Source organism: Pseudogymnoascus verrucosus (genome assembly GCF_001662655.1).
Source record: "Pseudogymnoascus verrucosus strain UAMH 10579 unplaced genomic scaffold scaffold_20, whole genome shotgun sequence".
In the NCBI taxonomy this organism is placed as follows: domain Eukaryota; kingdom Fungi; phylum Ascomycota; class Leotiomycetes; order Thelebolales; family Thelebolaceae; genus Pseudogymnoascus; species Pseudogymnoascus verrucosus.
In genome coordinates, this window is record NW_017263671.1 from 356,790 (window position 1) to 380,287 (window position 23,498).

The 23,498-nt window shown below is 50.6% G+C and overlaps 8 protein-coding genes across 8 annotated transcripts; 6 read left to right on the plus strand and 2 right to left on the minus strand.

Moving 5' to 3' along the window:
* Positions 1-193: 193 nt before the first annotated feature.
* On the plus strand, positions 194-6,020 carry VE01_05551 (Type I Iterative Polyketide synthase (PKS)). Its single transcript, XM_018275014.2, has 3 exons — positions 194-743; positions 801-4,569; positions 4,623-6,020. The coding sequence occupies exons 1-3, from the start codon at positions 394-396 to the stop codon at positions 5,901-5,903; spliced, it is 5,400 nt and encodes a 1,799-aa protein (XP_018130721.2). The 5' UTR covers positions 194-393; the 3' UTR covers positions 5,904-6,020.
* Positions 6,013-7,311, minus strand: NAT3_2 (N-terminal acetyltransferase). Its single transcript, XM_018275015.2, has 2 exons — positions 6,716-7,311; positions 6,013-6,672 (listed from the first exon to the last, which is right to left on the minus strand). Exons 1-2 carry the CDS (start codon positions 7,126-7,128, stop codon positions 6,072-6,074), a joined length of 1,014 nt encoding a protein of 337 aa, XP_018130722.1. The 5' UTR covers positions 7,129-7,311; the 3' UTR covers positions 6,013-6,071.
* A 94-nt stretch (positions 7,312-7,405) lies between these two features.
* On the plus strand, positions 7,406-8,696 carry VE01_05553 (uncharacterized protein; the record flags this gene model as incomplete). Its single annotated transcript, XM_018275016.2, has 1 exon — positions 7,406-8,696. The coding sequence occupies exon 1, from the start codon at positions 7,776-7,778 to the stop codon at positions 8,694-8,696; it is 921 nt and encodes a 306-aa protein (XP_018130723.1). The 5' UTR covers positions 7,406-7,775.
* A 1,010-nt stretch (positions 8,697-9,706) lies between these two features.
* Positions 9,707-12,516, plus strand: VE01_05554 (uncharacterized protein; the record flags this gene model as incomplete). Its single annotated transcript, XM_018275017.2, has 6 exons — positions 9,707-10,573; positions 10,634-11,057; positions 11,120-11,181; positions 11,231-11,670; positions 11,719-11,939; positions 11,993-12,516. 6 exons carry the CDS (start codon positions 9,707-9,709, stop codon positions 12,265-12,267), a joined length of 2,289 nt encoding a protein of 762 aa, XP_018130717.1. The 3' UTR covers positions 12,268-12,516.
* Positions 12,517-12,700: 184 nt separating this feature from the next.
* Positions 12,701-14,497, plus strand: VE01_05555 (uncharacterized protein). The gene is made up of 6 exons (XM_018275018.2): positions 12,701-13,305; positions 13,365-13,637; positions 13,740-13,814; positions 13,865-13,970; positions 14,030-14,254; positions 14,309-14,497. Exons 1-6 carry the CDS (start codon positions 13,108-13,110, stop codon positions 14,443-14,445), a joined length of 1,014 nt encoding a protein of 337 aa, XP_018130718.1. The 5' UTR covers positions 12,701-13,107; the 3' UTR covers positions 14,446-14,497.
* Positions 14,498-14,981: 484 nt separating this feature from the next.
* RNY1_2 (ribonuclease T2-like) lies at positions 14,982-17,421 on the plus strand. The gene is made up of 5 exons (XM_018275019.2): positions 14,982-16,081; positions 16,134-16,462; positions 16,514-16,706; positions 16,771-17,096; positions 17,160-17,421. The coding sequence occupies exons 1-5, from the start codon at positions 15,493-15,495 to the stop codon at positions 17,292-17,294; spliced, it is 1,572 nt and encodes a 523-aa protein (XP_018130719.1). The 5' UTR covers positions 14,982-15,492; the 3' UTR covers positions 17,295-17,421.
* A 330-nt stretch (positions 17,422-17,751) lies between these two features.
* VE01_05557 (uncharacterized protein) lies at positions 17,752-18,863 on the plus strand. Its single transcript, XM_059463709.1, has 4 exons — positions 17,752-17,816; positions 17,883-18,019; positions 18,075-18,224; positions 18,282-18,863. Exons 2-4 carry the CDS (start codon positions 17,899-17,901, stop codon positions 18,815-18,817), a joined length of 807 nt encoding a protein of 268 aa, XP_059319727.1. The 5' UTR covers positions 17,752-17,816; positions 17,883-17,898; the 3' UTR covers positions 18,818-18,863.
* Positions 18,771-23,119, minus strand: VE01_05558 (uncharacterized protein). Its single transcript, XM_018275021.2, has 2 exons — positions 20,430-23,119; positions 18,771-20,369 (listed from the first exon to the last, which is right to left on the minus strand). Exons 1-2 carry the CDS (start codon positions 22,718-22,720, stop codon positions 19,046-19,048), a joined length of 3,615 nt encoding a protein of 1,204 aa, XP_018130715.1. The 5' UTR covers positions 22,721-23,119; the 3' UTR covers positions 18,771-19,045.
* Positions 23,120-23,498: the final 379 nt, after the last annotated feature.

The window sequence follows — 23,498 nt, forward strand, 5'->3', positions numbered from 1 at the left end:
TCATTCAACCAATCCGGTAGTAACACCGCCAACAACAACGACGACGACAGCGGCAACAGCAACAGCAACGTTGCCATGTGAGGTAATAATAGCGAAGTGGAGATGACCCGGTGCGATGTAGGTAGTAAGTAGTTCCTATGTTGGATCAATCGTCCGATCCGGCTGCGGGACTGTGGTGCGGCCTAGAACCACGTTTTATACAAAATGGTTGGACGCGCTATGGCAGAGCGATTGTTTCGATGTTTTCAGTATTGTCAGTTATATCTGTTATAATAGGCTCTCGATCTCCAGAAGACACTCTTGGTTATATCTGGACATCGACAGAGTGTCTCCTATTATCCATTTTTACCCCTCTCCTTCCACCCGCCGTTCACTACCCATCCATCCACCTTAATGTCCGTACATACCCCAACCACGGATTCGGAATCCTACGAGGGTTTTCGCAAGATGGAGATTGTCTATTTTAGCAACGACTTCCCTAAAGATGACTTGGTTGACGTTTTTCGCCGCCTACACAACCATAGCAAGGACAAGCATTTCCCTGTCTTGGCCCAATTCATACGTGAGGCCACCTGGGCTATCAAGGACGAAGTTCGCCAACTACCAACTGAGCTCAAACAACTGATTCCGCCATTCAATACTCTATTGGCTTGGGCGGAAAACAGCCAGCTTCGGGAAGGCCTAATCTGTGGGGCTGTGGATGGAGTGTTGCTCGTCGTCGCTCAGCTAGCAACTTACATTGGGTGAGTGATTTCATATGTTGAATGCACTAGAATTAAATAGTTAACCCTCGTTGTTAGATATGTCGAGAGTCGCTCTGGAGATTTGTTTGACTTTTCAATTACATCTCTTGCTGGCCTAGGCACTGGCCTACTATCGTCGAGTGCCGTCTCATTGTCGCAAACATTGGCCGACTTGCCACTGGCAGGCGCAGATGCAGCCCGTCTCGCCTTCCGCCTGGGCATTCATGTCTTAGACATGTCGGAGAACCTGGAAGCTCGTGATTTATCAGAAAGCCCAGATTCGTGGGCGTACGTGGTTCACAATGTTGACCCGACTACGGCCTACAAGGAGCTAGATGACATGCATTCTCGAATGGAGATACCCAATACTGGCAAAATATTTATCAGCGCTGTTAGCCGGACATCAGTCACAGTTAGCGGACCACCATCGAGGTTAAAAGCGTTGTTTAATAAGTCAGAGTTATTCCGCGAGTCGAAGGTCGTTGAGCTGCCAGTGTACGGCGGCCTCTGCCACGCGCCGCATATCTTCGGTCTGGACCATGTACATAGTATCGTTCACGGCTGTTCATTAAACGCCGCTATCACAAATTCTCCGCCAGTTATTCCAGTTTTATCGACCAGCAGCGGTTTGCCATATCTGGCCAAGAGTTCCATGGAGATGTTTGAATGCGTCGTCTCAGAGCTGCTCACGCAAACAATCTATTGGGATAATGTTGTCAGTGGCATAGTCGAACGAGCCAAGTCTAACGTTACCGCGGAAGCAGTGCTTCACTGCTTCGGCAACTCCACTCCCCTTAACGACCTCAATATGACCCTGAAGAGCAATGTTCCAGATCTCGACGTCTCGATCAACAGTCTTATGTCATGGATCTCTCAGGTTTCACCAAGAGATACTACACCCCACGGCACTGCACAGTCTAAGCTGGCCATTGTCGGTATGGCCTGCAGATTTCCAGGAGGTGCCACAAATACTGAGAAGTTTTGGGAGATCCTAGAGCAAGGCCTTGATGTCTCACGTCGAGTTCCAGCTGACCGCTTTGACATCGACACACACTACGACCCAACCGGCAAGCAGCAGAATAAGACCATGACACAGTTTGGCTGCTTTATTGATGAGCCTGGTTTGTTTGATGCGCCTTTCTTCAACATGTCTCCTCGTGAATCTCAGGCCGTCGATCCGCAGATGCGTTTGGCTCTTGTAACGGCATACGAGGCACTGGAGCAAGCTGGGTACGTCGGTAATCGCACAGCTGCTACACAGTTGCAACGCATTGGAACATATTATGGACAAGCCGCCGACGACTACCGTGAGGTTAACCAAGGCCAGGATGTAGGCACATACTATATTCCAGGCGGTTGCCGTGCGTTCGGCCCCGGTCGTATCAATTACTTTTTTAAATTTGCGGGTCCAAGCTACAGCATTGATACTGCTTGCTCTTCCGGACTTGCAGCGATCGAGGTCGCTTGTCAGGCTCTTTGGAACGGCGATGTAGATATGGCTGTCACGGGCGGTGTTAATGTGCTAACTAACCCGGATGTTTTCGCTGGCCTTTGCAAGAGCCATTTCCTAACTAAAGGTCACAACGCATGCAAGACCTGGGATTCTACCGCTGACGGGTACTGTCGTGCAGACGGCGTTGGGTCTGTTGTTATTAAAAAACTCGAAGATGCTGAAGCAGACAACGACAACATCTTGGGCGTCATTCTCGGTGCGGGAACCAACCATTCTGCCGAGGCCGTCTCTATTACTCACCCTCATGCCGGCCATCAGGCGTATCTGTCTCGTCAGGTGCTTCGCCAGGCCGGCGTGGATCCATTGGATGTTTCCTATATTGAGCTCCATGGCACTGGTACTCAAGCTGGTGACCACGAGGAGATGCAAGGCATAATGGAAGTGTATGCTCCGCTCATCAAGCGACGTAGGAAGGACCAGCCCCTACACATTGGTGCTGTAAAAGCAAACGTTGGCCATGGTGAATCTGTTGCTGGCACAACGGCATTGATCAAGGTGCTTATCATGCTCCAAAAAAAATCTATCCCGCCACATATCGGAATCAAAACGGAGATGAACCCCAGATTCCCCCGAGACTTCGACAAACGCAACCTCCACATCGACTTGGAAATGACACCCTGGCCGCAAACATCGTCTAAGAAGCGACTTGCAGTTGTTAATAACTTTGGTGCCGCTGGCGGGAACACGACTATGGTTTTAGAGGAGGCACCAACTCGAGACATATCCGAGGCCGATCCACGCAATACTCATATCATCGCCATATCCGCCAAGACTAAAGGGTCATTAACAGGAAATATTGAGCGCCTGATCGCCCACCTTGATGCGAATCCAGATATCAACCTTGCCGACCTTTCCTACACAACGACTGCACGTCGCTCCCATCACAGCCATCGTGTAGCAATTGCCACTTCTGATATAGGCCACCTAAAGAAGCAGCTTACTTCCCGCCTAGAAAATATCGATTCAATGAAGCCTATTGGAAATTCTGGTAGTCCACCAGTAGCTTTCGCCTTTACTGGCCAGGGCTCTTCTTATAAATCGATGAACCTTGAGTTGTACCACGATGTACCAACATTCAGAGAGCATATTCAGCATCTTGATTCTCTCGCTCGACGCCAAGGCTTTCCATCTATTATTCCCGCTCTAGATGGCTCTCATCCTAAGGACCACTTGCACTCTCCGGTAGTCACCCAGCTTGCCCTGGTATGCACCGAGATTGCTTTGGCAAAATACTGGGTTTCTCTTGGAATCAAGCCAGACGTGGTCATGGGTCACAGTCTGGGCGAATATGCTGCGATGCACATAGCTGGTGTGGTTACTGCAAGCGACACCATATTCATGGTTGGGCGTCGTGCTCAAATGCTAGAAGAAAAGTGCACGATTAGCAGTCATAGTATGATGGCGGTCCGGGCTACTCTTCAGCAAATAGAGGAATGCTTAGGAACAAAGCCGTATACGATTGCTTGTGTCAATGGACCTTCCGATACTGTCCTCAGCGGTACTAAGGAGAGTACAGATGATGTCGCTGTGGTGCTCGAGGCGGCCGGTTACCGTTGCTTCAAGTTGGACGTCGCGTTTGCTTTCCACTCAGAGCAGACCGATCCTATTTTGGATGACTTCGAGGAGATATCAAAGACTGGAGTTGTTTTTCAGGAACCTAAACTTCCTTTCATCTCGCCATTGCTCGGAAAGGTTATTTTTGACAGTAAGACGCTGAACGCAAACTACGTTCGCCGAGCCACCAGGGAGCCTGTTGACTTCTTGTCTGCTTTGAGAAATGCTCAAAAGATTTCTACCATTAGCGATGAAACTGTCTGGATCGAAATTGGACCACATCCTGTCTGCACTAACTTTGTCAAGACTACCATCCCGTCCACGAAGCTTACCATCCCATCGATCCGTCGTGGAGATAACAACTGGAAAACCATGGCTGAAAGCATGGCTGCTCTGCATCTTGCTGGGTTTGGGGTCAGTTGGAACGAATTCCACCGCCCATTTGAGCAAAGGCTGCGCCTTTTAGACTTGCCAACATACGCCTGGAATGACAAGAACTACTGGTTGCAGTATAATGGTGACTGGTGTCTGACTAAGGGCAATACTTTCTACGATGCCGAGAAGGAGGCTGCCAGAGCAAAATCTGTACTAAGATCGCTGCCTGCGAGCGGGTTTCTGACAACGACCGTGCAGCAGATCATCGACGAGTCTTTTAGCGATTTTGCTGGCACGGTGGTGATGCAGTCTGATCTTATGCAAGCGGATATGCTCGCCGCTGCTCATGGGCACAGCATGAACAATTGCGGTGTTGTTACATCTGTAAGTCTACAGTTTGCGAGATTCTTCAGTCACAGTGCTTACCAATTCTGCAGTCCATCCACGCTGACCTCGCCTACACCCTCGGCGACTATATATACCGCAAGTTCTATCCCAAAGCCAAGGAAGTCAATGTTAACTTTGCCAACTTGGTTGTCGCAAAAGGCCTTGTTGCCCAAAACAGCAACAAGACTCCCCAATTGTTCCGTGTAACTGCTGTCACTGCCGACGTCCGCTCAGGCGTGGTCGACTTAACGTGGCAGAATGTTGACAATGATGGCTATGCCCACGAGCCATTTGCAACCGCCAACATAATCTATGGGGATTCATCTGAATGGATTTCATCTTGGGCCTCATTAGGTCACCTCATCCACGGCCGCATCGAAGCGCTTGAGCGCCTAGCTACAGAGGGAAAAGCCAACCGTTTCTCTCGCAAAATGGCATACACGATCTTTGCCAGTAACCTAGTCAACTACGCTGAGAAATACCGTGGCATGCAATCTGTGGTGATGCATGAACTAGAAGGGTTTGCTGACGTGCAACTGACCACAAAGGAGAGTGGAGTCTGGACAGTTCCACCATACTTTATCGACAGTGTGGTGCACTTGGCTGGCTTTATCATGAACTGCTCGGATGCCATTGATACAAAGAATAACTACTGTGTTACTCCTGGTTGGAACTCGATGCGATTCGCGAAGCCTCTGCTTCCAGGAGCCAAGTATCGGTCGTATGTCAAGATGATTCCTACAGTCGAGGATCCGACTATTTACAATGGCGACGTGTACATCATGCAAGATGATACCATCATGGGTGTGGTTGGTAGCATACAGTTCCGCAGATATCCGCGCATCCTTCTTAGCCGCTTTTTCTCGCCGCCAGACAAGATGGCCACCTTCGATGTCAAGCCAAAGGGGCAGGTGGCTGCCCCCAAAACTGCGGTCCCAGCACAAGATGCAACAAAATTTGATGCAAAAGTGTCACTCCCGATACTTGCTCGCGGTGCATCCGAACCTGACAGTGACGACAAGCAGGGCAACCCTCCTGCCCCTGCACTGCCTGCCCCCGATGCCGCCGCCCCATCTATCGTTGAATCCGCGGCCGCTTCCGGCACTACAACTGCAAAGGCAATCATGCTCATTGCCAACGAGGCAGGCCTAGAACTTTCTGAGATGTCAGACGACGCCCTTTTCGTTAATTTGGGAATTGACAGCTTGATGTCTCTAGTTATCGCAGAAAAGCTCAGATCAGAGCTAGAAGTCAAGGTCAGCGGCAGCCTCTTCTTGGACTACGAGACTATTGGTGATTTACGGCAGTGGTTGGATGAGTATTATAGCTAGAATGGAGAGAATGACTATGGAGAAGATGGGATAACGACGCATAGTGTGTTTTTTTTATTGCGGTTTTTGTAAATTTTAATAAGGCCAGACTCTGCAATAAAGTTCAATTCAGCATAGTTCTAAACATCTACTCTTCTATTCATGTTTATCCAGTCTCGTCACCGGACTCTATTTTAGCGCCATGTCCCACCCCTGTATGAACTGGGCCTCCTCCTGCGTTAATGTAATCCCAAAATACTCCTGGAGTGCCAGCAACCGTCCATCCTCGGAATTAAACTCATGTACAACCCTTGTCTTCCCCCCTACATTAACCTTAACCAGGTTATTTACTAGCATTACCTTGCCGACAATGCTTATCTCTTGGTCATCTCCTTTCCTCCAGGCACCATCTCTAGAGAATTTAATGGGCTCACCCTCCCTTAGAAATCGAACCACTAACACAGTCCACCGATGGAGTGTCTTAGCGCTAGTCCACCAATTCTGAACCTCAAAATCCTCCTGAAAGAACTCGATCTCAGAAAAGCTGTAGAATGAGTTCCACTCCTTATCAGAACTGTTGCGATACTGGTACACCCACAACTTCGGCTCCCGAAGGCGCTGCTTAGGAATGTTTTCCTGTATGAGGCGTACCTCTTGGGTTCCTAGATTGCGAAGCGCAGATGCCATGCCATCCATAGGAAGAGGAGACGTCGGCCCGTCACCACCAAACGCGACGTCGGCGCTAAACTTGGAGCCGCAAGGGAGGTGGACGATGTTGTTAATGTGCGTCCTATTTCATTAACGCCATTCATACCCTCCTCTAGGAAACTTACCACCCCTGATATTCGCCCTGCGGCTTCCCGTCAGTCCGCGTCCGGTTGCGCACGCCCGTCATGTAGACGTGGAACCCAAGCCCGCGCAGCATGTGGTGGAAGAAGATGCTAAGTTCCATGCAGTAGCCGCCCCTGCCGTTATGATCCGGGCCCATCATTTTCGTAAACAGCACATCTGGCTGGATGTTGACCTGGTGGCTCTGGGAGTAGTGCACTGAGAGATTCTCGTAAGGAAAGGTTGTGATCTGGCATCGGAACAGCGACTGGAGGGATGTGGCTGTCTTAGGAAAGGCTGACGGAGAATCCACGTATTGGGTTAGGGATGAGGGGAGGGAGATGCGACCGAGCCAGGCGGCAACCTGAGGGGCGGAATAGGCAGATTCCTGAGGAGTAGAGTCTCTGAAGGCGTCCATGATAGTGTTGAAGAAGAGTTCGACGACTTGACAGCACTCATACTCACAGGCCTGACACACATGACTAACCTCTCCTTCTATCTTAGGGTGTTGGCTATCAAGACCATGTCGTGCTTAGATATGTCGTGCTTGGCCCGCGCATACCTACTTTACCGAATACCGAATGGTGGGGAGTATTTTCTGTAAGTGACCGCCTGCCAAATCGAGATTAATCTTATATATTATTGGCTTTTTTGTGGATGCGCTCGCTTGTAAAAGTATATTTCCCCGGGTTTTTCTACTGTGCCGGACTTTCGCAACCGTGCCGGACTTCCTGCACCATGAACCATGATATTGGATATGTCCGGAATCCCTGTACCACCGTGATTGGGCTATGATATTCTCAAAATGCCGGAATCCCTGTGCCGCCGCTGTCAGATTATGCTGCATTATTTATCGATTTTAGACTTTGCACCCGTATTCCGATTGGAATCCATCATTGGTGAATATAGGAAACGGATGTATGTGATGTGGACTTGATGGAGTATTTAAAGAGGGTGGTTCCCCCAGCCTATGCCTCGATATCCAACTCAATTTCGCATCATCCATCATTACAAGTCTAAGCAGTGCATTTAAACTGCAGATCTAAACAAAATCAATACTTCATCATGCTTGTTCTTATTGCCGGAATTACTGGAAGCCTTGGCAAGCGCCTTGCTGAAATTGCCATTGCACGAGGGCTGTCTGTCCGCGGTTTAGGCCGCAACCCCGACAGCCTTGGTCCTGAAATATCAGAACATCTGGAATCCTTTGTCAAAAGCGACTCATACTATGACATCCCAGCTCATGAGAAAGCCGTCGCCGGAGTCGATGCGGTGATCAATGCCTATTCTCCAATCCCTATGCTAGATCTCGACGGCCACCTTCTTCTCATTCGCGCCGCAGAGCGGGCCCAAATTAAGGTGTTCGTCGCTTCCTCCTGGAGCCGTGACTGGACCAATATCAAGTTCAATGATTTCGAGCATTACAACAACCATCTTGCTTTCGAGCATCAGATCGCGACGACCAGCACCATCCGCCCAGTCTACATACTTACTGGTATCTTCACAGACCTTCTATTCACGCCTTACGGGCCTGGAGGATTTGATACGAGCGGCGACAGGCCGCGCATGCGCTACTGGGGCAACGAGAACACCAAGAGCAAATGGCCTTGGAGCACCCAAGACGATGCCGCATCGCGCACAATTGATATTTTGCTCTATGGCGACGGCGTCCAAGCTGGGAAGGGCGGCTTTTTCAAAATTCGCTCTGGAGTGACGACCATCGAGGAGCTCGCGGTGGTATACGAGAAAGTCTTTGGGGTTAAAGTCGACGTTACTCGCGCGGGTAGCGTGGATGATCTCGAGAAGGAACTTGCTCGGCTGAGAGAGGAGAAGGGCAGGACTGGGTATGGTGAGTACATGGCTGAAGCTGCAGCATTGATTGCAAGCAAGGGATTGTGGGAAAACAGGGACCTCACTGTCCTGGACCAGTTTAAAAAATCCCCAACGCTCGAGGAACACTTCACGGAAGTGAAAAACAAGGCCTAATACGCCAGGGGGGTTATACTAGTTGGGAGTTAGGAGCAGACTAGATGCGGAACGTTCATGTTACTAGCCTACAGAATTAGAACTTGTTTACAATTATTTTTCCTATATTACATTCGTACTCAAATTATGGTACAGAGATATGTATTGTACATTCCATAGTGCACATAAATTACGGTAGAGTAGTCCGCAACTGCACCGTGATGTTATCTGGGAAGGCGAGGTATTGACCTCAATACTCACATGTTTCATCAGAAGGTCACCTCATATACTAACTGTTGCTACTATGACGTCTTAGGTCACAATATAGCTGGTGTGGTAGGATTAGATTCACGCCATTTCTGGAGCCCGATGAGACTATTTTCTAATTACAGAATAACCTCGAGCTTCGTATAGATTTTCCAGATAGATCTAGGGGCTCTTTGACGCTCAAGTTGCTATTTTGGCAGCACAATTATTTACTTTACTCTCATATATGAAACAATGTACTTCATTATTTTAGATCTTCATTATTTTAGATAGGCGCTCAAAATTATGTAGGCCAATCTACGTAAGTTAATTCCAAGCCTAGGTGGATCCCTAGTTTAGCCCCCGCTGTCATGATCTGACTTTCGGCCCAGACTTAATTTTGGCGCCGAATATGAATACTAGGCAGATAGATAGTCGATTTATGATAATAAATGGCGTGGTCTAGAACCCTAGCCTCTCATTAAGCAGTGCCAACAAGACACTAACATGGTTGAAACTAAGTTAAAGGCGTGCTTATGATAAATGCTGGTCTTATGGTTCGTTCTGGCTTTCTCAGGCACGCGCTATTGGAAAACATTCGACGGTGGTACGCGCGACCGCTCCTTCAACACGCACAATAGAGGGAGTATTTACGCTTGGGACCAAAAATCAAAAATCTGCCTTTTTCATCAATAACTACATATCACTATCAGGCAAATTTATCAACGGACTTGGATAAGACCGTGGGATACCTACCAGAGCCCGTCCGCATACGGTGTTGAGACATGAGCACCAACAGCATCAAGAAGGCAAGTAGCCGCAGCAACAGAGGCCCAAAATGGGACGATGTTAAAAAATGCGAAAGACTAGTTCCTGAAACGTCAAAAAAGCCAGAATCAGGATCTCTTCCCACATCGCAGAATGTGACCATCGATACCACGAACTCCCCTGGTTCTGAACATCCTGGTGTGGCCTCATCTGCCGTATCACCTCAAGCAAAACCGATTGTTACACCTTCTGCAGAAGACAGGGCAGTTTCAGAGGCAATAGACGCAATAGAGGACCTCACAACCGACTTTGACGCGACCAGCACTGAGGCAGGTCCCAGTAAGCGGACCCAAAAAGCCACCGAAAAGCGAAATAGGAAAACTCTTAAGTCAGACACTACTGCTGCAATTTCTCAAAAGAAAGTGTCTCAAACTCGATCTGTTAACGACAGTCCCAATAACAACTACCAAGGCTCGTTCCCAACCGATGATGCTTATGAGAATAGTCCTGCATCATCCGAGTCATCTCTATGGGGGGACGACCAGTCATGGAATACCCCAAACTACCTCAGCTTTGATCCAGCAAGGCTCTTGGTATATCAAATGAAACCACAGCGTAAAACAATGCGCCAGCGGCTTTCTTCCATAAAGCAGAAAGCCGTTGAGATTGCAACTGACGTGGATTGGGTGAAAGACGCCATGGCCAGCATGCGTATCAAAACCGGCGCGGAAAGTCCCAGAAATAAAGAGAAGAGTGCCAAAAACTCACGCAAGGATTCAAAGGACACATTTGATGTGATCTTAAGAGGTGGGTTCGGCGATATTTTGGGCTTGAACGGCGGAGGAAATGATATTTCTGGCTTTGGTGAAGGGAGCGATACCTGTGTGAGTATTCATGTCCATCTATTTACTCAACGCAGCGTTCATCTAACGATACAGTTATAGTGTGCTCAGCTTTCAGCCGGTTTGGGATCCTCAGTGGTTTTCAATTCAAGCAGCGCGTATGCCAAATCACAGAGTTCGTATTGGGCGTTGCAACAGTCAGAACTCATCCCAAGCTGCATTGTTGTGCCATCGACAGCCTCCGAGGTGTCAGACGCCATCTCCATCATTTCAACCATCGAATCATGCCACTTTGCAGTTAAAGGTGCAGGGCATGGAACTGTTGTTGGAGCTGCAAATATTGATGGAGGAGTCAAGTTTGATATGAGCCAGCTCAACGAAATCGAGACCAACTCAGAGGGAACTGTCGCCAGAATTGGAGCTGGAAGTCAATGGGGAGAGGTCTATGAGTATCTTGACAACAGAAGCCTTTCCGTTGCCGGCGGCCGGAACGGCGATGTTGGCGTAGCTGGTGTGCTCCTCGGAGGTTTGTAACGAATGAATTTAAAAATCTGCTGTTGCCGTGAATCCTTATCTGACTGTGAAAAGGTGGCATATCATTTTATGGCCCGCGAGTAGGCTGGGCAACCGATAATATCTTAAATGTCGAAGTAAGTTGGTATTTTTAAGTGATTCCTGTATCAAAGCTGATAGTTTCAGGTCGTGCTTGCCTCGGGAGAGATCGTCAACGCCAACGCCACTTCCAACCAAGACCTTCTGAAAGCTTTGAAGGGAGGAAACAGCAATTTTGGCATCGCAACATCATTTGATCTGCGCACATTTCCTCAGGGGGAAATGTGGATTGGTTATCTCGGCCAATCCATCAATAGTCGCGAGGAAGTTTTCCAAGCTATCAGCGATATTGCGTCGAATGCAAATGAGGACCCTTTTGCTGCCTTGGTGGGCGATTTCAAGTTTAATTCCGCCACCAAATCTTGGGTCATGAACCATACTGTGGCATACACAAAGCCAGTTGCCAATCCGCCAATCTTTCAGCCGTTGGTCAATATTAAGCCCCAATTGAGCAACAATATTGCAATCACAAACATCAGCTCTATTGCTCTGGGGCAGAAGATGGGCGCCAAAGTTGCGTACAATAAGTAAGTGAAAAGCAATTGAAGTAGATAACCCAAACTAACAAAAAACAGGAATCACCTGTCTTACACAGGCACATACGGCAACGATGCAGCACTTCTCTCCAAGATTTTTGACATTAGCAACGCCACCGTCCACAAGATTATGCCGCAGATCAATGGTGGCATCAAGTGGGTTACAATGATGGAGCCATTTCCAGCGCTTGTAGACAGTTTCGGAGAAAAGAATGGCGGAAACTCACTCGGACTAAGCGCTGACACTGGAGACCGTATTGGTAAGTCATCTATTGTGAGATATCAGCACATTGCTCACACCAACCAACCACAGTCATCCTACAATTGGCGCAATTCGAAGGCCACGGCGCGAACGACTTGGTCGACACGGAACTCCACAACATGTTCGATGAGATCGCGAGCGTGGCGTCGGAGATGGGACTCTTGCGCCGGTTCCGGTACTTAAATTATGCCGACAAGCAACAGAACCCTATCGCTTCATACGGGCCGGAGAATGTGGCGCAATTGCAAGCCACGAGCAAGAAATACGATCCACACGGGCTGTTCCAACGACAAGCGCCTGGCGGGTTTAAGCTTGGAATGCAGTAGTGATTTATTTATTGTAAGTTGATGGAATCAGGTTTGATAAATGGAGTTATTTACGGCGACGACTCGATTTCATCAAGGAGGCAGATAGTAAAGGGAAGTGATCGACGACAATCATGTTCCAAATACCACTCTACCTTTCCTCTCGGCCTGTCATAATTGTGTGAGGGACGGCTGCGTCACGATATACATCGGGATAATGGGGAAACATAAAGACGAGGGCCGTTTGACAGGAAATCTGGGGAATGGAAGAAAAGAAGCTTGGCTAGAAATCGCTGAGTGGAGGAATAATCCGATCCCGTTTCCCCGCCATTCACCGCCGTCATTCCTGCTGTTGGTTCGATATTTATTGGTGGATGGAACATCTTCAATCCGACCCCTGGATGATCTACTATATTTTGTTAACTTAAATATGTTTGCGCTGTTTGCTATGTTAATTTCAGACACTTCTTCACGACTCGACTCCTCCTGTGATCTACTAACCAACTCCCGGTCTTGGTTTTGATAGTGTGACATAAATTCATGGTGGAGAGCCAAGCATAGCTTTAAAGGACCCCGCAAGATGGAGAGGCTATGTCAAGAATGCGGGGATTTAGAGAGGAATGCTAAGACGGATAAATATATCAGGACAACAGAGCACTCTTGGAATAATAGAGATTCGTGATCAACGACGGCCGATCTGCTTGAAGGGTTCCGCCTCATCTTTATAAAGAGGGAACATGTCCAGCCTTTCTCTTCTCTCGTCGCTCGTTGCATCTCATCCCATTCCATATTTTGCCGTCCACCGCCGCAGACCTCGTCTCGCCTCATTTACTGATTAAAGCTTGGCGTATCTTCGAAAACATGAAGTTCACACTTGCCCTCGCGGCTAACTTTCTGGTCGGTGCGGCCGTTGCGGCCCCTGGTCCTGCCAAAGACTGTAAGGAGTCGTTTGGCCTTGAGGGATTCGCCAAGGAGAACCCGCTCGGCGTGACGACTGGTGGAAAGGGTGGGCCAACAACCACTGTCACAGCAGCTGCTGCGCTCGCAACCGCTGTCCTGGTAAGAAACATCTTCGACCAGCGTTCAATCCGTCTGGCAAGTATATCTGACTCGAGCAGGGCAAGAATCCTCTCACCGTTGTCATTAAGGGTGACTTTGACCTTCCTGCGCGCCTCCTGGTCGGCTCCAACAAGAGCCTTATTGGCCATGGCAAAGGTGCAACTATCACTGGCAAAGGTGTCACTATCAAAGCCGCGGATAATGTGATAATTCAGAACTTACACATCCACGATATCCTCGACGATGACTGCATTACGATTCACAGTTCAACCAGAGTCTGGATTGACCACAACGAGTTTTCCTCTGACATCGATGGCGGACCTGATAAATTTGTATGCTGAACTTCTTTGCCGTGTTATACCGCATTCCAATTGTCGATGGACAGGAAATTCGGTGGTTTGACGTTCTGAGCAAGGCTAACTGTTGCTTTACAGGATGGTCAGCTTGATATTATACACGCGTCAGACTTCATCACCGTGTCCTGGAACTACTTCCATGACCACTGGAAGGTAACTGCCCCTCTGAAAACTGACATTCGTTCTGTACCAACACTTTCTAGTCATCTCTCGTCGGCAACAGCGATGCCTACGGCGACGAGGACAGTGGACATCTCCGCGTGACATATCACCACAACCACTGGAACAACATGGGCACCCGCGGCAATGGTGTGTAGCCTGTTTCCTTTCCACCCTCCCGGTTTAGTGTTGACTAAAAATATCCGCAGCGGGTCGATTCGGACACCAGCATCTGTACAACAACTTCTACAATGACTTCCATTACCAGGCCATCCACTCCCGCTCCAACAACCAGGTCCTTGTCGAGGGCAACGTCTTCCGTGGCGACACCCCCGAGGCACTGAGCACCTACGGTCTTGTCATCCCAATGGACTCCCCGAACACCTCGCCTGATGGCGATTATGAGATTGATGGATTTGCCAACCTTGGCGCCAGTAAGACTTGCTCTCATCTTATCTGCTGTAAACTCAGGCTAATACCAAAAATAGAGAACGACTTCGGCAGATCGGGCGTGAATATTACTCAGAAGGGAAACTTCACTAAGGCTCCGTATAAGTACAAGCTGACACCGCTGAAATCTGTCGAGGGATTGGTTAAACAGGGTGCTGGGCGTGGAAAGATTTGAGTGTTTGCCGTTTCCCACAGTTGCAATGCAAGTACGTAGGTGAGAAGATGGCTAGGAAGTTAGCTAGCAATACATAGCAAATAATGAAAAAGATACTTAATACCAATACTTGTGCCAGCCTCCAGCAGCCAAGACGGGACTCGGCGACTTTCTGCAGACTCTATAGGTCCCTCCTCCTTTACCCCTCCCTTGCTACAAGGCCCTTGACTATATGGTTAATGATCCATAACCGACAAAAAAGGAAGGACAGTAGATCAGCAAAACATGAAGTACAGCACCCTTCTTCTTTACTCTAACTTTACTATAAGGCCCCTTGACTATATGGTTAATGATATCCATAACTGACAAAAAGGAAGGACGATAGAGCAACAAGATATGAAGAACAGCGCACTATCCCACTTCCATCACTAGCTTCGGACATCGTACCTCGTTCCTCGCACCTGCATCGTACCTGCCTTTCCCGTCCATCCGGAACAACAAGCGTCCCGGATGATCTTGGCAAATCGCGTTAGAGTGTTCGATAGCCCCACGTGTCACGCCGACCCGCCCTTTACCGTGCTTAGAGCAAGTAAGCCCGCCATAATCCATCGCAGCTCATCTTAAATAATTCTCACTTTGGCGTCTTCGACGCCTTAGACGGCGAGAACCACACAGAAACTCCTTCTAGAGCAACTTTAGCTGGAATAGCCTCCAACTATCGACTGAATACCAAGCAAAACTAAGCAAAATTATACAAAATGTGACAGCAGACATCACAATTCGGCATAGTGCCGCCATTACGCCCCATGATGTCTTGTTTTCGCCGAGTAAGAACCCGCATTAGCTTGTTCCCTGTGGTTATCAAGATCGACACGTGGGGTACTTTCAACATCTTCCACGGCTTCGACGGCTTCGATAATTTGCGCCTCGATCTGAAGCCTGCTTCTTCGAATTCCATAAGTATGCCCGATATGCCCGCTATGTCTCCTTTGGCTTTTCTCTCCGCTGCAAGAGCGCCCATCCTTCCTTGCTTTTGCTCCCTCGTTCGGCGCATTTCCCAATCACAAGATGGTTCCTTCGACCGTGTTCCTACTGGCCTCGCTCGTGCCGATCGCAGCTGCGGTTAAGCACGTCGAGAAGCCAACCGTCTTTGTTTATGTCTGCGGGGATGAAACATCGACTAGCTTCCCCGGCGATCATGCCTCAACGAGAAGACCTGCGTTATCTTCCAGCGGCGTTGCCAGTGGTGTCGATAGCACCACCGCGCCCGGCTCGTTCCTGACCAGCACCACGATCGGCGATGCGACCAGCACATCTATAAGTATAGAGCTGTCGACTGAATCAGCTTCGCCAACTGATTCGGCTTCGTCGACTGATTCGGATTCGTCAACTGATTCGGCTTCGTCAACTGATTCGGACTCGTCAACTATTGTCGAGACTCCCACCAGCAGTGTTATCACCACTACCGGCAGCACCGTCTCCTCCACGTCCGAAGCACCAACGAGCTCCGCGACCACCCTCCCTCCCACTCCAATGAGTTGCGCCAACGCGCAGCTGAGCTGCCACAACACGACCGCTGTTGCCGACCTCTGCTGCTTCAATGCTCCCGGAGGACAGCTGCTCCTGACCCAGTTCTGGGACACTGCCCCCAGCACCGGTAATTATTAGCCTGGTCTCCTGTCCTCAGTAACGCCTGCTGACACCCCCAGGTCCTGCTGATGCGTGGACCATCCACGGCCTCTGGCCTGATCGTTGCGACGGCACCTACGATGCCAACTGTGATGCGTCGCGCGAATACACAAACATCACTGCTATCCTGAACTCGTTCGGCAAGACGGACCTGCTCACTTACATGGACACCAACTGGAAGGATTACCAGGGCAATGACGAGAGTTTCTGGGAGCACGAGTGGGGCAAGCACGGAACTTGCATCAGCACTCTCGATACGACGTGCTATGACAACTACAAGCCCCAAACCGAGGTTGTGGATTACTTTGAGAAGGCCGTCGAGCTTAACAAGGGATTGAACAGCTACAAGGTAAGCAGAACTCAGAAAAACGCAATACGCTTGTTCTAAATACCGTTACAGATTCTCGCCGACGCTGGCATTACTCCATCTCAAACTGCCACCTACACGCTTATCCAGATCCAGAACGCACTCAAGGCTGCCCACGGATTCGTCCCAACACTGGGATGCAAGAGCGGCGTTCTGCAGGAGATCTGGTACCACTACAACGTTCTCGGCAGTGTTCAAACCGGCCAATTCGTCCCAACTGAGCCAGGTACTGCCCCATCTTCCAACAACCCCCGATCCTTTTCCATTCGCGGACACTAACAAGACACCAGATGGAACCAAGTCCACCTGCCCCGCCACCGGCGTCAAGTACCTCGTCAAGTACGCCACTGGCACCCCTTCTGGCACCGCGACCGCACCAGCCCCAACTGGAACTGGTGCTCCTTTCTCTGGCAAGGGTTTCCTCCAGGCCTACACCAGCGGATCTAACAAGGGCTGCCTGATCGGCGCTGGCACCTGGTACACCACTGGCACATGTGCTGGATACACCGCCACTGAATCTGGCGCCGGATTTACGCTCAAGTCCAGCAAGGGAGACTGCGGTATTGTTGACAGCGTGTTCACATGCGCGGCTGGCGTTACACCGTCGGTTTTCACTGTATGTTATCACTCTTGTTGGCCTATTGATCTCTAGCGATACTCTGTACTGACATATTCATAGGATTCTGCTGGTCTTTTGGCCTACGAGGGATCTTCTAACTTCTACACCACTGCTGTCCCATCTGGGTCCGTGCAAGGAAAGGTTACCACCGCCCAGCAAGCTGTTCTTGTGACTTTCAAGTGGCAGAGCACTTAAGCACTGTAGCAGTGTCTGTACGCAAAAACCATGGGGTGGGGGGATAGTGGATAGTTAATAATTGATATATTGTACAAGTTATCCTATTGTTTCGATTGCCATAAAACTTTCGAGAAGATAGTTCTGTATTTATCTCCCATATTGGTATCTTCTGTTTGTCAATGTCGATTCACATAATCCATGTGTAAACCCGCGATACCCTCTTCATCTGAGCTTCATGCTCAACTGCGAATCCTCGAAATCGATGGGATTCACGAGGTTATGCAACCCTAGAAGATTCATCCAACTCGATCTAGAGTACAGCCTCGTTGAATTGGTAACATGAAGTCCACAAGGCTGGGGATGGTAGTTAACTTACAGTGAGATTCCACTAAAAACGGTTAGGCTCGTGGCTAGGATGCATGTGCACAGCCTCTTCAAACAACAAGGCTGTAATCTACGAACTTCACAGGCAGGCATTTTAAATAAGCCGCACAGAGGCTACCAGAAAATATGTTCGAGATGTTTGCGCTGCCGACCAAGGTATCTTAGTCTTTCCCAGGGTTATCAGGCCTCTTCTGCAACTAACATTCCGGTTCTTTTTGGTAGATACTATGCTCTTATAATGACTTGTATTTTTTACCGCAAGGTCATGTGGTTGAATAACGCCTGTATGGCTGCTGTATGGCTTTTCCCGGCTGTTACTGCTCTGCATGCAATTATCATAGCTTCTGTACATGTAAATGGTAAGTCTTTATACAAAACGGATATCTCTCCTAAGCTGACATGTATATCCGATAGGTGCTGTAGATATGGACATCTACGGATCTTTCCAAATATGTTTAACGGGAGTCTTGAGCGCCCCGGTAACGTTCAGGCTGTCCCGGATATTCTATAATCGTAGTCCTGGTCGGAATACCATCTTGTTATGGACTGCTCTTGTTCTTGGCGGTAAGTGTCGCCCTTTAAAAGTTGAGAATAGCAAAATAACAAAACCCTTCTCTACAGGAATTCTAAGCCTACTAGTTGAATTCCTCCGCGCCCAATTCTCCCCCTGCGCACAAACCGACTCCGAACCCCCCATTTCCCCAGACCCCTCAAAATTCCCCTACAACACCACCTGCAACCTCACCTGCTCCGTACAAGACGGCCCATTCTCCCCCCTACGAGAAGGCTCCGGAAACAACATCTATGTCATCCCTGCTCCCAACAAACTTACTTTCGGCACAGCCACGCTCTTTGCAGCTGCTGGCTGCGTCCAGGTCATCTTATCGCTTATGTCTATGTGGAGAAGCACGCTGGAGTTGAATTGGCAGGAACGCTTTGGTGGGAAAGAGGAGGAGGTTGAGGGCGCGCGTGTGGATGAGAGTACGGGGGAGATCGATAAATACACTAAGATATTTCTAAGGGCGATTTCTCTGCCGCTTTTTATTGCGGCGCTGCTGGCGGTTATCGAGAAATTGCAGCCACAACGAAGTGGAAGAAGTTCCACCTTCACCGGCCTAGATATCTCAATAGCATACCACACACAGCATCGGAGATAAAATACATCATATCATATAATACGTATCCTATCTACAACAATCTCCACAGAATTGCCACCACCACATCTCCATCGAAATGTTACAAACTGTCTCCTCCCCACACCTTCTCTCCATTGCGGAAAATATCCCCTGCATTGATTACATGTATATCCCTCCCAAAGCGCCATATCTAGACCCGGTAAATCGCCTCGGTTTCCCTGGAATGTAAAAAAAGAACCCATCCCATATTTACACGTCCGCAGCCGGTTGATCTACATCCTGCAGCACCTGGTCCACGCCATCTGGGATACTAGCTTCTTCAGCCTCCTTCGCTGCCGCTTTCTTCACTGCTGCATCCTTCACATCGTCCCTCACAACATCTTGCACGCCGTCCTGCACAGTGTCCTTCACGACATCGCCATCCTCCCCAACCTTCTCATCAACATCCATCTCCCCCTCCGGCTCCACACGCCGAATCTCCTCAACCCTCTTCAGCGGCTCCTTCCACCAACTCCCCATCCCCAACCCCACAATCCCCTGCGCAGGCGTAGGATCCCCACGCACAAAGCTCTCAGCAATCCCATCCTTATTCCTCGCAACCTCATCATGGTGCCCATTTCCCACCTGCAGCAGCGCCGCCCACGCTGACTCCCGCTCCAGGTCGTCCTCGCGCAGCTGACTATCAATCCGCAGCCTGCGCGCGCTACCTCGAGTCTCCTTCGCCGTGTCCACCCCGCTCACGAACTTGACGCTCATGATTTGGAAGGAGAGCCCATCATGCGTGTTCGCCCAGGCACGTGATCGGATGCCCCAGCGCGTGGTGCTGGAGTACTTCTCGAGTGCAGGCAGGACGAGGATGGTGACGTGGAGGTCCTTGGATGGTGGTGGGAGCATAGGGCCTCGGGCGGGGGGCGCGGTAAGCGTTATGTCCCCGTTCTTCGAAGTTGCCGTGGAATTGTCCTCGGCGGAATCGTCGATGACAAGATCAAGGACAGAGATGTCCACGTCGTCGGACCACTCGCCTCGGATCCACCCGCCGTGAATGCACGCAGCGACAACGTCGGTGTCGTCGGTGTAGATGTCGGTTCCCCAAACGCTTCTTCGTGCTGTTATCTCCTCGCGGCTTGCCGGTTCGAGGTATACGCGTGGAACCCTGACGGTGAGGGTGCAGTTTTCGCTTCCCTCCATCTTGGGCAATGGCTCTGGGTTGCTATTGAATGCGCGACGACGTTGGTGGTTGTGTATCACTGACGGCGGATCTCCGGGCTGCAGGACTGTCGAGTACGTGAAATGTCCAAGGTGCTTCCTCGGCAAATGCGCCACAGAGTCGAGCACGGCATTGGATTTGACAACCGTCTTGGGCTTTGGCATGATGATTTGGGGGGCGGGTTTCGGGTGCGGGCTACCGTGGTGGTGGTGATGATGGTGGCGGTTAATGTGATGATGATGAGGAACAATTTTCGGCGGAGGCGATGGTGCTGCTCCGTGACCAGGATGGCCGAATGTCGGGGTCAAACTTGGGCCCGTAGGCGACGAAAGTTGGGCGACAGGTTCCGGTCGTTGATTTTCGGAGCTGTATACCATATTAGCATTTGTTAAAAAAAAGGATACGGAGAAGGGTAGGTTGACTTACTGTCGATGTGGAGCACCTGCGGAATGTTGGTGTTTCGGTCGCTTCGTGCCACGACCACTTGGAGTATGTCTTCCGGTGCTGCTATCATCGCCATCTTTGCCCTCGCCCGTTTGAAGCTTGCGCCTCCTTCCTCCTCGTGACGAAGACCGAGCAATCTTATGGCCGTTTTCAGTTGGCGAGTCTTGCGCAGCAACCCCATCCAAATCGTCTCGTCTGAGCTGGGCAGGTTGTGAAAACGGAGTCTGCGAGCCGCCACTGGCGTTGCTTGTGCTTCCCAGGCCACCAACACCGCTCCCGATCCCCGAGAACATTTTCCCAAACTCGCTCTTGATGCCAGGCTCGCCAGCTGGACCATTTACCAGCCCCTGCACACCTTGAACGGCCTGGGGGAATGGAGAGTTCCGGCCCTTCCTATTAATCTCTTGCTGAATGCCCAGGTATACACCGCGCTGCATTTGCTGGGATTCTTCGTTTGATCTTGACCGGGGTGATTCATTCGATCGAAATGGTCCAGGTGGTTGTCCGGAATATTGCTGATGGGGTCCTACAGGTCCTCCGATTCTCTCGCGCTCTTGTACCGGGCTGCCGTATTGTTGCCCCGGCTGTGGCTGTTGGCTTGGCTGATTCTGTGGCTGGGTGTCCCTGTAATCCCTTGATGAATACCTTTGGTCTTGCCTTTGGTCTTGTCTTTGGTCTTGGGGTCCGTATCCAGAAGTTCCGCCGTAAGGTTGCGACGTATTTCTTGGGAATTCATACCCCATGCCACCAGAAGCTTGCTGGGGGGCTGGTTCGCGAGGTTGTTCCTCTGGTCTTCCTCTCGCCCAGGGACCTTGCTCGGTCTCTGGACGTCCAACGAATGCGCCCTGTTGAGCAGGTCCATACTGGCGGCCATACTGAGGGCCTTCTTGCCTTCCAAATTGTGCCGATTCTCTGTTATGATTCATGCGCTCTCTTTCGCGATCTCGCATTATGTCCCTCTCCCTATCCATGCGCTCCCGTTCGCGCGCGAGCTCTCGCTCTCGGTCCTTCTCCCTGTCGCGCTCACGTTCTCGCTCACGATACTCTCGGTCGCGCACATCTCTTTCGCGTTCTCGTTCACGTTCGCGGTCACGCTCGCGCTCACGCTCACGCTCTCTGATGTCACGCTGCTCCCGTTCCCGTTCCATGTCCCTCATCATTATAGCTTCCTCTATCCTGGCTTGTTCGCGGAAGGCGGGTATATCCTCCCTGCTGCCATAACCGATACCTCTAGGCGCATACCCAGCCTGCGGCCTCCCGTTTTCCGACCGTACAGATTCCGGCATAGATGCCTCGCGTTCCCTGACGGGTTGGTTGTATAGTGCTGGCTGGCTGGTTGGTCGGGGGGGAGGCGCATTCGGATTTGGCACGCGGACAGGATATTGCTCGCGTCTTTCTTCGGTCGGACCAGGCTGGTTTGGCATGTTTCGCTGGGGGGCGGCTTGAGGTGTGTTATAGCGATTCGATTCGGGGCTTGGGATGTTCGGGACCCTCTGGGGGCTGCCGGCAGAAACAGCCCGATGGCCATGGTGCAACTGTGATTCGGGCAAGTGATGGTGTTCGGGCGTCTCTGGGCGTCGGAATCTGCCATAGTCGGGACCTGCTGTCGATTGTCTGGGCGAAGGATGTGTGGGAGGCGCGTATGGTGTACTTGGACCTGACGGCGCCCCTGACGGCATCATCGCTTGTGGAGCTGGGTATTGAGACGGAGGAGGGCCCGATTCGCGGCCAGCAGCTGAAGGACCACCTAGCATTGATGATATAGACATGCTGCTGCTATTGACACTGTTCGGTCGATGTATTGACGACAGCGCCGGCAGATCCCGATTCGTGGGGAAGGCCGCAGGAGGCCCAATAGCTGGCGCTGGCTGCCTCGACGGCGGCGGCGGTGGCGGTGGGTATGCTTGTGGATGTGGTCCCTGGGGATGAGGTGCTTGTTGACTCTGTTGTTGTGGTGAGGAGGGTGGTGGCATATTCCGAATCAGCGGTGTCCCGTGGCCGATGGATGACGCGCTCGCGGTTCGGGAGTGCGTCGAGGTATTCGGGATGGGAGCAGCGTCGCGAGGATAGGTCGGCGGCGCGTGTTGGAAGTATGTGTTCTCCGAAGTCCTTCGCTGGTGCTCTGGTCGGAAAGGAGGCGCGTTTCGAGGATCGGCACCCGGTGAGTAGGGCGGTGCCTGGGTGGAGGGTGGTGGCTGCTGAAAGGTGGTATGGGGAGTGTATGGCGAGGCAGCATTCCGCGAGAACGGATGCTGAGGAAGTCGAGGGTCCATTGTCGAGTGGTGATGACCGGACTGTTAGGAGGAAAATAGTGTGAAATGGGGAGATGCTGTTCTGTCTTGTTGGTTAAGGTTTCGGCCGGTCTTTGAGCGGCGGGCCCTTGCTCAAGACAAATCGAGTCAAGCTCCAGAAACTAGTCGGACATGGACATGGACATGGACATGGACATATTTACGCTGGAGTTGTTTGAGATCGCTTGGAGCAGAAGACGCACGATGCGCAAGAAGAGAAGAAGAAAGCGACAGCGACGATGACGATGACGACGATAATAGCGACGGCGACGACGTGGTCATGAAGTGTGTAGTGTGTCTGGGTTGAGGTTGTCGATCTGAAGAGAGAGAGAGAGAGAGAGAGAGGAAGTGAAGGGAAGGGAAGCTTCTGTTTGGCTGGTGTTTAGTTGGGGCGGAAGGTGTGGCTACGACAGAAAGAGGGTGGGAAGGGAAAGGTGGACAAGCTACTGGGGAAGTACGTCGGGGTTATGGAAGAATACTTTGTGAGCAGTGCAGAATTAGCTGTGACGAATAAGTACTCTAGCACGGCTGCAAAGTACCAAGGTCGCTACTGACACGCGCTTTTGCGCTTTTTCCATCGCCGCTAGCGCCGTTTCTGCGCCAAATCGGCTAAATCTGACCAAAACGGCCTAAGTCAGCTAAATAAGCCAAGTAAGACACGCTAAACCGTGTTTGGCATTCCCCAATCCCTGGTGATGCCTGCATTAGCGTGTCGGGTCGGAGATACATATTCCCCGTATTCCCTGTTTCCCCGTCTCTC